At 44.7% G+C, this 14,160-nt stretch overlaps 1 protein-coding gene across 3 annotated transcripts in view; it reads right to left on the bottom strand.

The window, feature by feature from the left end:
• Positions 1-14,160, bottom strand: part of VMP1 (vacuole membrane protein 1) — a 71,406-nt gene that overhangs the window by 45,373 nt on the left and 11,873 nt on the right. For all 3 annotated transcript variants that reach the window (XM_075440106.1, XM_075440108.1, XM_075440107.1), the window contains exons 5-6: positions 12,330-12,420; positions 10,007-10,117 (exon numbers count right to left, since the gene is read on the bottom strand). In XM_075440106.1, coding sequence (XP_075296221.1) covers positions 10,007-10,117; positions 12,330-12,420 — 202 coding nt within the window. The remainder of the gene's footprint in view (positions 1-10,006; positions 10,118-12,329; positions 12,421-14,160) is intronic.

Here is a 14,160-nt window from a genome sequence, read left to right as displayed (position 1 = left end):
GCTGCGTGGGGCCGCAGTAAATACTTGGGAGTGTTTTGCCTCTCTGCAATAGCCCCATTTCTTTCAACAATTTAGGAAGACCTCTAAGATATCCCCTCTTAGACTTTAACTGCAGCTCTACCTTTGAAAAGGGCATCTGCAAAACTGCTTTCAACCCTGTCATTCCAGACAACAAACACTAAACCCAGGCGATTTAGTAGACATGCTGCTTGCCAAACCAGGAGTCACTGAAATTCAAGGCATGTAAGATCCTGAACACCAACCGTCTTTCCCTCACCCTCTTCCAATGATTAATTTTTTTTTTTTCCCTCTTTTAAATTGCAGGAGGCACGAACAAGGGCTAACAGAGAAGAAACTGAGAAACATTCTGCTGACTCGGGTGAGAAACATTTGCTCGCCACTACTGGCGACCAGAAGGAGCCTGTGGTTAGGCTGGAATGCGATTTGTTAGAAATATCTGTACAATTTACAAATCAAACAGGACAAGGTCTGGTCATCAAGATCAATTCAACATCAATCTACTTTTTAACAGTAGTAATTTAAGGGAGTTTGGAAATCCCTATCTACACAACCCTAATGTCTCGTAGAAGGTAACCTCAAACTCTTGAACTCACGGCCTTCAGAGAGGTTTCAGTTCAGTGAATGAAGGCACTCAAGTTAGACACTGCTGATCCTTAGAAAAAAGTTACTTTAAATGCTGTATTATGACATTTCTAGAAAGTATTCTCTTTTTATCTACAAATTAGGCTTGGAAATTCTTCAGTGCAAGTAGAATGAGATGGGAGGCAGATGTAAATAAAATCAAGATGTTAAAGTCCTTAAACACATGCTGATTTGTATAATTCTAAGAACAGAAAAGTCTTCACCATAAGGAAAAGTGGCTGGATATCCAGTTAAAAGTGAATCATATTTTCACATTGTTAATCACCCTGTGCACCTAGACTGTGAACACAATTAAAGCTATAAACAAACTTCCACTCAAGTGTTGTTTTCTGGCATGGCCCTTCACAGAACAGCCATCCTGCTGAAGCGATACAAGCGCAAGAACAACGACATCGGATTTTAACCTTTTATTTTGGGGGACGATATAATTTTAGACTAGCTTTAATTTAGAAACATTTCGCAAAGAAAAGTGATATGACTGCCAGCAAGAAAAATATTACACTGAACTCATTGCTGAACTTAATGCACTAAAAATCTGTTTTCTTCCATGGATACACTGCTTTTCACACTGGGTTCAAGACTCAGCCCTTCCACAGAGGGGAAACATGTCATGCTCTATTTGATTAAGATAAATTGGAAAAACGAAAGCTTGCTTCTCATGGGAAACATCCTGCAAGTGTTGCCCCAGGCTGCGACTCATCTCATACTTATCTATGAAGTCATTACACCTCTCAAGAAAGTAACGCCGAGTTACAGCATCTTTTTTATCTTCAAGAGCAGTGGACAACTACCCACAAAGAAAACGACTCTGTGATTAAGAGGGAAAAGCTTGATCTGGAGGTGGCTAGTAAATATGTCAATCTAGTCTGTCTGTCTGTGTTACAAGATTAAAACGTCTCGTGATTTTATATAATGTCTGGTATGCAGTGCTGGCTGTAAAATAGGGCTCAGAATGAAGAAGGATCCCGTACCTAGAGCATCCTTAAGTGACACAAACATCCATCAAGAGGTCAGGGCTCGTTTTAGCAGACTGTCACGGCATTTCAAGCAATGTATTAATTTTACAATCATGTGCCTGTTAGCAAGTTTCTATTCCCACTTCAGTTAAGTCTTGCCCCACAGAGCAGAGCTGATGGAAATTCCAAACAATGAGCCACAGGCTCTGAATATGACTGAACAAGAACCACCGAGGCAGCAGGCACGTGGTACCGCTGCATGCACAGAAGGGCCACATTGCTACTTTGAGGAGTAACAGGAAAAGCAGATGATTTGTAAGGCTGTGCCCACGCTACTTTCTACAGGAGCAAACAGACTCACGTCAGGCAAAGGCACAATTGGAAGAATCCAAGTTTATAATCTGGGTGCTGACAGAAGACAAAAACAATCTGTCAGCATTCTCTCCTTGCCCTTCCATAGCCACCCACTTATTATTCCTGAAGAATAAATCACAGCATCTATTCAAATTGACACTAGTAGTGATGATAGGCTTTAACATCTCCAACTGGAGATCGTCTCGCACTGTTATCATTATTTCCAGCCTGTTCAAGGAAGCAGTGACATGAAAAGTATAAAGTTCAAACTGTGTATAAAAAAAAAAAAAAAAAAAGAGCAGAGACTCCAAGGGAGCAAGTGAGGAGAAAGCAAGACGTGACCTCCCAGAAGAGTTATGAGACACAAAACCAGTGATGAGGAAGTCAAGAGCAGATAATGAAAACAAGGCGTCAGCATCTAAAAGGTAAAGTCCATCAACCTTCAAAAGGAAGAAAACTGTGTACCGATCATCTCACTGACTCCTCAGCTTGGTGCAAGTTCAAATCACTACGGCTGGCCAAGACGCTCAATATAGCTTAAATATTAATACGACATCAATATTTTGCAGACTTCTGAAAAGTCGAAGTAAGGTAGCTAATCCTGCACAGATGGAGTCGCTTCACATTCGCTGTTTATTACCACAGTTCCAGCTTTAGATAAACCATCCAGACTCTGACGTATACCACTTCCAGCAGCACTGGAGGCCATATATGGAACTCGCAGTCACACCATTTCGGACTCTGACTCATGAGGTCCGGCAATTCACAGTGGGGCAACACGGGAGGTTATTGCTTCCAGCTGTTCCAGCAGCCCCCACGCCAGAGGTTACCACCCTTGGAGCCAGACAGCGGGACCGGCAGCGTCTGCTCGGTGGTTGCCACCTCGCGCCCGGCAGAACTTAAACCACCATCGGTTTCAGCTCACGTTCACACACCAGACTGGGGGCTTGGTGCTCAGTCTGCAGGCTCCCGGAGAGAGCTGCAGCAGTTCAAGGGATTGTTCTTCCATGCCTTAATCTAAACCAGAGGCGCTGGTTTAATTCTCTGCAGGTATCTGACACGTACAACAACAGCGGGTGCACTTAGAGGGACTAAGACTCCAAACGAACATTCTCCTCCTTGAAAACACCATTGTTAACCTCAGATTTTTTAAGTGCAAGCAAGCCACCAGAAGATTTCAGAAACACCCAGGTTACACAACTAATCTGGCAGCAGTGTCCAGCTTAATTCATTGGACCCTTCCAGTCCATCAGTGCATTATTAATATCAATGCTGCAGTTCCAAGCAGAACAGAGCCCAAGTAAGCTGTAAGCAAGAGTTCCCATCAAGAGACAGTTAGCAAAAGTGATTTTTTTTTAAAGTTGTATGTTGATTCAAGTATTCCAGGATGTTTCAGTTCGTTGTAAAAAGCTTAGGACAGCTGGAGGAAGTAGGTTTAAAGGCATGAAGGAAACAAATGAGAGAGGAAGAGTCACAAACAACCCTCACACAAACAGGATCCATTTCAACTTACTTTAGAATTAATTTCTGTCTTCTGCACCCACCACTTATTTTTCTTTCAACTACCTTAACAAGTCAATAGCAGTAATCTGAGCAGAGATATTACACAGAACTGTTTTATTTCATTCGTTTTAGGTTTGCAAGTTGACAAGTGAGTTGGAGAACAGTATGGGCTGGAAATGAACACCTCACTTAACAGAAATAATTCGGCGCTGGGAAGGGGAGCACCGCTGTGTCCTCCCACCTGGCTGAGGCAGCTCAGCTTTTGTTTCTCACTTTTTCCTTTACAAACAGAACCCATAGTCTTCTGGGTTACTCATATGAGTTTTGAACGATTCACATGGGAAGAGCAAAACTTCTCCTGAAGCTGACAATCACTACAAAAATACTCCTGTATTAAAGTGACAAGTAAATAAACGGAGAAGAAATTAGAGTAAGTTCTGTGGATTTCCAAATTATTCTGTCTACTTCATAAAAGTGGAGTAAGCTCTGTTTTTTGAGCTCTTCTTTTTAGCAGGACTTAGTAATTTTGTCATGACTCTCCTTACAAGCTCAGCTCCTGGAACCAGGTAACTAAAAGGAATTAAGTTTGATTTTAAAAAGGTTTTAGTAGTCCTGGCCGGAAAACCTTTTTTATTTGTGGTTTGTTTTTTGGTTGTGGGCTTTTTTTTTTTTTAAATTATTTACACCACTAACATTTCTCTTTTAAAAACTAATGAGCTCTCATCTCTGGATTTTAAATCTTCAGATTCTAACCTAAACCAGTTCAGATAGGGCCAAAGCACGACTCATTTCAGCTGCAAACTACCACACTTTCAGGAGGCCACAGTGTGACCCCTCGCCAAAGCCAAACCCTGGAACCAATTCAGAACAAAAGTGAGACATTGAGCCCTCGAGCCCAGATAAACTCAGACTGGCTCTCTAAAGCCACCACTGTCAATAAGAACACTGTCTTCCCAACTCAATTCTCTTTAAAGGCAGTTCTCTGGTCTTCCTCATGGCCTGACATTATTGCTGTGCTTCTTTCCACTCTGCTACCGAACAGCCCAGTAAGGATTAAGTGACAAACCTACATATCACAGTTGTGAAAAAACTCCAGCTCCTGTGTGACCTCCGCACACCAACCATTCCTGTTGTACCTCCTGCTTCCTGTTTGCGCTGGTCCACAACCCGGCCACCACTGAAAGCCTTGTCAGCAGTTGCTCCACTTGGCTCTATCAGCCAGCAAGCAGAGATCCATACTTGAGAAACAAAAACACAAACAAATGCAAGCAGCCAAAGCTCGCTCTGCACTTCTGACCCGCAAGGAATTTGCTTCCATTCATCCCCCCCATTACAGATTATAACAGACCATACACAGAAGGGACATTTATCATCCGCTTCTCGTGCAAGGCTTTCCGATAGGCATTAACTCTAAGCTGATTTTGTTTGCCTCAGCCGCATCTTTTGCAATCCATTTGCCAGAGCTGAACTGAAACCAGATCACGAGCCCGAGCGTTGGGTGAGGACGGCCATGGCAGCGCGGTCCTAACCGAGCACTCCAGCGAGCGTCCCCCGCTCCACCCGGGCTCGCCGGCCACCCATTCATTTCATTTCGCCGCAGCAAACAGACCTCTGCAAGATGCATGAACGCGAGAAATTCCTGACGAGTTACCCTCAGTCATCTTCTTTTGGCAATTACGTGATTCATGCCGTTTATATTTTAATATATCACCAATAGAAAACATCTCAGGATTTGGAAAAAAAAGCCATGTGCTGCTAAAAACAGTATTTAGAGTCGTTAATCATAATAGTTTTATTTCCTACAGAACCACATCACGATTACTATTTTTAAAGTGCTGTTTTTAAAGAATTGTGAAAAACCTTTAATGGAGTTTAGGAAAATAAGCCAGCAGACTTGTTTTGAAAGTGTCAGAATAAAAAGGATTCTTGGAATGGTGGCCTGCTTCCCTATTTCTGTGTTGAAGATCTGCTCTGTGCCAGCCCTTAGCTCAGTGCCAATCTGCAGCACGAGATTTGTTTCCCAAAAAGCCACGTCAAATTTTACATTTAGTGCCAGCTACAACTACAGCAGCAGCATTAAACTAGGAACCAATGCAGCAGAGAATGTTCAGACCCTTTATGACATATAGAAAGCTCTTGAATCACAGCAATAGCAATAAAAAGCCAATTATCAAACTACCAAAATTGACCATTCCCTCCTACACAGAGATCTACGCAGCAAGAATGTTCTGGTGACCAACAGAATCCAAGTCAGATGTGAACTGGTATTAACCAGTGGCAGTAACATCCCCCCCACCGAGACTGCTTTGGAGTGTAAAATCTACTTTAAGCAAAGAGTTTCCAAGCAATCTCTTCTCAGCTAGCCCCAGCGACTCTCCTGGCTGACTTGAATTGAGGCCGCTCCAACAAGCAGCTGGTGAGAGATGTTCTGAAGAATCCAAACGACACTTTTCAACACTGGAAAAACAGGGAAAGCAAACATCCAGAGTCAGCCGCACACCGCAGCTATTGCATAACGACTCCCGCGATTTGCCCAGCTAACGGGCTGCGCTGGCGACCCGCTGGACACCAGCACAGCCGCACGCAGTGGAATGGATGGCTGCGTTTGAACCCGACACGCCCGCGTCGCAGTGCCTGAGCAGGTGCCCGCACGCCCTCCTCGCCCGCCTGCCAGCCCTCGGCGCAGAGACCGGCCCGCAGGCGTCGGCAGCAGCTCCGCAGCACGCCGGTGGGGCCCAGAGCGGTGTTCTCCCAGCATGTAGTCACGTTCCCAACAGCCTCACTACACGTACAGCTTTAAAATGAGCAATTAATTAAAAGCAATTTTAAAGCACTTGCTGAGTCTGTTGTCTGCCAGGAAATTCAGGCCCTAGAGCAGAAGGGGATTTGCTGTTTCGTAACTTTTTGTTTCTTTGAATCAATCGGAGAGTAAGTTTTATCACAGAATCACAGAATGTTCAGGGTTGGCAGGGACCTCTGTGGGTCACCCAGTCCAACCCCCCTGCCGAAGCAGGGTCACCCAGAGCAGGCTGCACAGGACCGCGTCCAGGCAGGTCTGGAATATCTCCAGAGAAGGAGACTCCACAACCTCCCTGGGCAGCCTGGGCCAGGGCTCCGTCACCCTCAGAGGGAAGAAGTTCTTCCTCATGTTCAGACAGAACTTCCTCTGCTTCAGTTTGTGCCCGTTGCCCCTTGTCCTGTCGCTGGGCACCACTGAAAAGAGTCTGGCCCTGTCCTCCTGACACCCACCCTGCAGATATTTATAAGCATTTCTAAGGTCCCCTCTCAGCCTTCTCTTCTCCAGGCTAAACAAGCCCAGCTCCCTCAGCCTCTCCTCACAGAAGAGATACTCCAGTGCCCTCATCATCCTCATAGCCCTCCGCTGGACATTCTCCAGTAGCTCCTCATCTTTCTTGAACTGGGGAGCCCAGAACTGGACACAGCACTGCAGATGGGGCCTCATCAGGGCAGAGCAGAGGGGAAGGAGAACCTCCCTCGACCTGCTGGCCACACTCCTCCTAATGCACCCCAGGATCCCATCGGCCTTCTTGGCAGCCAGGGCACACTGCTGGCTCATGGTCAGCCTGTCGCCCACCAGCACACCCAGGTCCCTCTCCGCAGAGCTGCTCTCCAGCAGGTTCATTATCGTAATGAAGAAATGTAATTAAAGTATACGGAACACGAAAAGTAGATAGAGGAGTTAATACAGCGAGCTCCCCACTTAACCCATTGTATTTCTACTTTTAGAGGCAACGGCTTCACAACTAACAGAGCAAACCAGTTTAAAGCTCTTCCTTTTGAAGGCTGGAGCTCCCAGCCGCACCGTTTCCAGACGGGTGACATCGCGAACTCGCCGCTGAAACACGCCGCCCTCACACGCCCGCGGTACCGGCTGCCGGGCCCTCACACGCCCGCGGTACCGGCTGCCGGGCCGCCGCCGCCTCAGGCGCCCACGACGGCAACGCGCGTGCCCGCGCTCGCGCTGCCACCTGGCGGCCACCCGCCCGGCGCGCGCCACCGGGGCCCGCCGCCGCCCTCGGCCCCGCGCCCGCCCTGAGGCGGGGCCCGCGCGGGGAGGAGGAGGGCGAAGGCCTGCTCCTCTTCCTCCGGGGTCCCGGCGGGGAGCCTGCCTGCCTCACGCATTCCGAGCGAACGAGCATTTCTGCTGTGGCGTGACGCGCCAGGTGCCGAGGGCACAGCTCTGTCACGCTGCATTCTGTAACCACCTGCCAATTGCTCACCGCAATCTGTTCCGCCGGGTTCTTCTCCCCGAACAAAGTTACGTGAAACCTTGCCTCTTACATCGCAAACAAATGTTAAAATAATATAAAATACTAATATAATTACAATATAATTATACTAATATAGCAATATAATCACAGCTCATAAATTAACACCAGTAAAATATTAACCTCGCTACCAACATTAAACTAGATTTCTTTTCCCCGGCGCCGCAGCTCCCTGCAGTCTCTGGAAGGCTGCTCGCCCCCGCCGTGCTCACCGCGAGCTAGGCTGGCAAGCCAACAGAGGGGTATATTCTGTATACACAGTACTTCCACGTCAGTTCAGGCCATGGCCTAAACATACCCACTACGTTCACGTACCCCATGGGAAAACTTCAGTGATATGTTGCAGAATTTAATTTGGTTTCTATTAAAGTAATTTAGAACTATTTAAACATCTGGATTTTTAAATACAGAGTAAAGGAAAGGTCAATTCATTCCACCTTCTTCTAGAAAAAAAGCGGTGCTGTCTTATGAGGACTTCTGTATGTCACAAAATCACCTTGGAGTGGCCCAGGGTATAAAATGACAGCACTCTTCCTACCCTGTGTCAGAGCAATGTACAGCAAAGAAACACCATCCACTTCTAAACATAGTTTAGAAACAGTGTGTAACATTTCTTATTTACTAGATTTCTGACACAGCATGTGTAAAAATTGAAACTAGGAACTGTATGATAAGCTCTCCAAACTGCTTCAAAGAGAATGTCTGAATACGTGAAATCTTTGGTTAGAGGAAATCTTAAACTGACTCTCACGCATTGATAGCCTAAGAAAACATATAAAAAGCACAACAGGATTAAAATCTGTAATTTAAACGGATTTAAATCATAACCACAATTTAAGTCATGACCAGCTGATTCCTGCAGCAAAGCTGGAATTGCTTTCCTTTCCCTTCCTCTCTCTGTCCTGCTGAAGACCTGGTGAGCCCATGCTGCTGCATTTTCACCCCCACCGTCGTCGGCTGGCAGAGAACCCGAGCGAGCAGAGTCTGGGAGCCCGACTCCACCTCACACATCACTCGACAGTGGTTTGCCTCTCCAGCGAGGCAGAGCACTTTGGTTCGGGATGGACAATTCCGATTGCTTCTCCCTCTGTCCAGCCCACGTGTCTCACTGGCCCTAAGCTATGAACAGCACCGTCTCTGCTCGTCAGGACCTGTACATTGTCACTTCACTGCTGTCTGAGCACTACCCAGCGTTCCACACAGATGTTTAGACACTGTGTTCGTCCGCTTTACTGAATTCCCATTTCCAATCATTTATAGACTGACAGCAATATTTTCATCCAGAAGTCTACGCATGCATAAACTTGTTTCTGTTTAGCAACAGCCTCCTTTCTCCGGTACCCTCTGCCTCCGCAGGCTTCAGGAGTGAAGCTACACAAGGAGTAAGTCTTAAGATTACTGCAAAGGCAGCCCATACAGATGCCACTCGATCTAACAGGCATTGCCCTGCTGCGTGGAAAAGCACAATTTTCTTGTTTCTTGCAGTGTTTTCTGTGTTATTGTTAATGATTAAAGCAGTTCTGAAAGTAAACAACTGTAATTGTGCCAAATACAAGATGACATTTGTTGCATAAACTGGTTTTAATTATTTTGTGGCCATGAATCCTTTTCTTAAATCCAGGACAGTGGTTTCATAAACGAGGAACTAATCCAATGGCCAAAAGCAAAACACACCCAACCATTTCCCTATGTTTCCTAGCGAAGTTGAGGTAAACAACATCATACACATTTTCAGAACAGATATTATTTTATCTTTGTAGACAAACCTTTTTCTTGCTATTATTTTCAAAGCAAAATTAATACAGACTGAACGTTAAAATAGCTGCGCATTTCAGTGGTGTTGGCTAGAAAAATGACCATTTTAAGCTACTAAAAAAAGAGTATGTTGAAAAATTTTAAATGGAAACACTTGAGCTGCACACACTAGAAAATGTTTCATTTAAATTAGAAAACTAGAGGACAGTGCTTGCAGATTTTGTCTCTGTTTCAAAGTGAGGATCAATAGCAGGCTAATATCTACAGTTCAACAAACATATAGCATACAAACTACAAAACAAGGTCATACAGTACTGAATATGAATAGCATTCACTAGAGCCCAGAAGCATTACACTAAGTATTTATTTTCCTTCAGAAGTACTTAATGTTTAGGACTTACGGAATATTCTTTATTCACATATTTAAAAATATGCAACAATTAAAATACTCGACTCGGAAAGAACACGTTACGGAAATATCCTTACCAAATAGAGCAGAAAGGTGTGGAGACCTGTTCCAAGTCCAACAGAGGACAGAATGCCTAATCCTACCCAGTAGGCACACCAGAAGAACTTTTTCTCCATATACCGCACATACTGAAAAAGAAAAGTTACAAAAGAGGAAAAAAAAACCAAACAAGAATGATGACATCTCCCGGGGAGAAATTTAAAGCTACAAACTAATGCAGATAATTATCTGGATTACAACAATTGAATCTGAATCCTAGATACTTCTCTTTGCAATTTATAACAATTACAGCACAGACATGTACAGAAAACAGCACACTTCCAAAAGAAGAGCCCACGTGCCTTAGAATTAGCAGGTTTCCAAGGAGACAGGTGAAAAATTCAGTTTCAGTAGTCAGGGGCTGAAATCTAGAACAGGCACACTAGGTGTGAGCAGTGAGCAGCAAGCCCCAGACAGCGTCTGCTGGAGCCCAAGCAGTGAGCGGACAGCTCAGGGAATTGCCTGAACAGATTAAATAAAGGAATAGAATTAGCTGCACTCTCAGTCTGTCCGATGTTTTATCTTGGACCAGTGAGTAACCCGGTTTGTTGCTTTTAAGAAAAGATCAAAATGTTGACTGTGCGTTGCATGTGTAAATGAGGGGATATGGAAAAGTCACAGAAAATTCTGGATGTAAAAAGTCCCGTTGTGTACACCAGGGAAATGGGAAGCAGTATCTCCCTCTCACTGCCACGAGCGCAATACCAAGAAGATGAGCCAGGCCATCAACTTGTCTGTGCCACAGCCCCAAGAAGAGGTGCCATTTTATACCATCCATGGACCAACAGCAGCAGGATGGAGTTTACCAGCCTTAACCAGGCTTCAACCTGCCAGAGCGTAAAAAAAAATCCCTGAAAACAGCAAATGAAAACCGCAAGGATACTTTGCTATTTTTAGTATGCTTTTGAAAAAAAGTGGCTCATATTCAAATATATGTAGGTGGTACACAGAGATAGGTAGAGGCATTAGGAGGACATGGACTTTAGAGCAGGAGCTCTGGAAGAAGGGGGTGGACAGATACCTGCTGGCACACAACTGAGACCCCCCAGAGCGGCGAGGTCCAGGCACAGGCTGGACCCTGCAGGTCTCTCTCGCCTCGCCATCCCCAGAAGCGCGGGTCTGTTCCCAGCAGGCTCAAGGAACCCTCCGGAGCCCAGCCTTGGCACAGCAGAGGCCCAGCAGCCAGCTCACGGGCCACGCACCTCAAGACCAGTTTGCAAGAGCCATCTAGTGGCAAATGGTCAGGGCACCATCACGCTCCGGCCTTCACGCTGACAAGGCCACCAACCAGGAAAGCTTTTAATGAAGCAGGTATTTGTCCATCAGGAATGGGCAACCATCTACCAACTTGCTCTGCATGCAAGTGCTTAATTAGGTCTCGAGCATGGGATTGAGTGAGCGAGAATGCGATGAGCTGACCCAACTCATTTCGCTGCACTTCAAGACCCGCCCTGGGAAGCCAGGACTCCTGTTCCAGACCTGCACGTCCCTCAGGCAGCCAGCAACATGCCACGGCAGTACAGATGTAAGCAAGTTCTCTGAGACTGGGAACCTGCTGATTTCAGAGCCAGAGAGGTAAGGCCATTCGGCTGCACAAGGAAATGCTCTGCAGGGTTTAAAAGGGCTGTCTGCCCTCACAGAAAAATCTGAAACTCAAAAAGAAATGAGGAGAGGAAAGGTGTAGACAACGCCATCACCTTATACTTAAGCAATGGCTTACACTTCAAGTGATGCAAAAGTATCAGTCTCCATTTACACCAAAGCACAAAAAAGTTTCTAAACAACCACTTGAAAACAATGGGGCTATGAGAAGCATCATAGAACCAGACTTGAACCATGAAACCATTTTATGTCTACATATATGCCTATCCTAGCTGGTCAGGAGACCTTCCATAGAAGCAGAAGGAAGATTTCTTGGCCACCACAAACTTCTATCACAACTCAGTTTAACATTGTGTCTACAGAGCTCGCACCGCTATTAAAAGCTTGTTAACAGCAGATGGGAAGGAGCGCTGCAGCAGCAGAGGTGTGCTTATTCAGGAGTGGATGAGAAGCGGAACACCTACAGATGCAGCAGAATAGATCAAATGATACAGCTGATCATTCCCCATCTCTAAAACACAACTCATCCACACACAACAGAGAGAAGTCACGACATGAGAAACAAATATCCCTAGCGCGTAGGACTTCAAAAGATACATTACAATTTCATGAAGACCCTGCTCAGTTCCCAGTACATTTACTCTAGCACAGCGATGGGAAGTGTTAGTCACTAAGGAAAGCAACTTGAAAACCTCATACCTGTTGATGTGTTCCTTCAATGTAATACGTAGCTGTAAGCACTGCAAGCATCAGTAAAAAAGACACCAAGATGCTTCGCCGATGCCACAATCTTAAAAGACAAATGGCAGTTAGGGTTTTTCATAATTTAGCATGCATTTCAAAGTAACTTAGTTATTCCTGTAGACTGGGTCTGCGTGGATGTAGTCAGTGGGGACAATGGCAGCTGAGAAGTTTGCTATTGTTAAAGCATAAACCTCCCAAGAAAATACCTGGGGAGCCTTCATTCTTCATGGGAAAAAAATCCCTACTTCACTGTCAAGTGAGATCAAAGTTCAGCCATGCATTTTCTTTTTTTAAATAAATAAAAACAAAGTAACTGTCTGAAAACAAACACAATCTGAAAACAAATATTCAACTTCCACAGCCAAGACAGTCTCAAACACAGGGCCATCAACAACATCCACGGTTAAGCGAAGTGCGAAGCAGGCACTGCACTGGCCCTGGGCAAGGGCCGAGCTGTGGGTGGAATTTGGAAGTGCTAATTCCAAACGGCGTGCTGGTGGGCAGAACCACAGGGACAGCAAGAGGAACAAATCTTTACTACATTTTGGTTCCCCTGATCTACTGAAATTCCTATCTCTCACAACAGCTCAAAGTTTAATAGATGCATGTTAGCTAAGTATGAAGCGTTAAGAAGCTACTACACTAAGGGGAGAAAAGTGTTTTCCTAAGTAATCGAATACCAAATTGCTTTTGAGCCTTTTTAGTTTTACTTACACATTCTGCTTGATGTGTATGTGGCCACACATACTAGGTTAGCAAATAAATTTATTATTTTCTGGGAAACAATATTATACTGTCACCTAATGATATAAAAAAGCAAGTGCTAGCATCACTTAAAAGCTTCAGACATGGAATAGCAAACTATGAACATAACATCTATTTAAACAGAAAAAACACAGAAATGAGATGTAATACAGGAAAACAGTCACAAATGTTTCATATTAAGCAAGCTGAAAAGTCACTCGAACTTTCCTTTAAATTTAAAATAATTTGCTTGCATATATTAGTATGAAAATTGGATTTTCAAGTGATTGTCATCATTTAAATCACAATTTACTCAAGTGGAACACAGGAGATCATTAAGAGTCAATCTGAGGTCTCAACTTCATAGCTTATAATTTCTGTAAAGATGTTGTCATGCTAGTGCTAGACAACATAAATGTGCTGCACAGCAGAGGATACGAGCACTATCTGTAACAGAATCCGATGTCTAGGAAGCCAGGTAACAGTCAGTTTAAAATAAGACCTCAAACGTTGTTTTTGCTGATTTAAAATAAATGCTTGGAGGTGGTCAGAAATGGCTAATGCAAGACCCAATAAAAAAGTTCTCAATTCCCACTGATAACTGAAATAATGCACATAGTAAAGCAAGTAGGTTTTGGAGCTGTATTATTTTGGGGGGTGGGAAGGGCGAGTATAAAAGGGGATGAAGCCTACACTACATAAACCTGGTATTTTTCACACAAATCCTTTCAGAAGATCAAAATGGAAACCAGAAGTTTCTCTCAATGGATCTTGTGTGTCAGCACCTCGAACGCAGCCCAGAAGGGTCAATGAACGTAGCCCACTAGCACCAACCTCGGCTCACTCTGCAAAGCAGCAGTCCAACAGCTAGGATCACCCAAGGTGATATTAGATCCTATCTTCTAACTGGAAAATGACTGTAAACTCAGTCCTAAACACAAGAGATTCCAGTTACCAATACAAGCACTAGGGTGGCTGCTACTCTTGGCTTTTTCAGTTGCCGGTTTCACTCACGTTTGCTTTCCGGCACTCCAAGCCCCCT

Source organism: Opisthocomus hoazin, chromosome 20 (assembly GCF_030867145.1).
Source record: "Opisthocomus hoazin isolate bOpiHoa1 chromosome 20, bOpiHoa1.hap1, whole genome shotgun sequence".
NCBI classification, from domain to species: Eukaryota; Metazoa; Chordata; class Aves; order Opisthocomiformes; family Opisthocomidae; genus Opisthocomus; species Opisthocomus hoazin.
The sequence above is the reverse complement of the archived record's forward strand: the minus strand, read 5'-3'. Positions and strand labels throughout refer to the sequence as shown.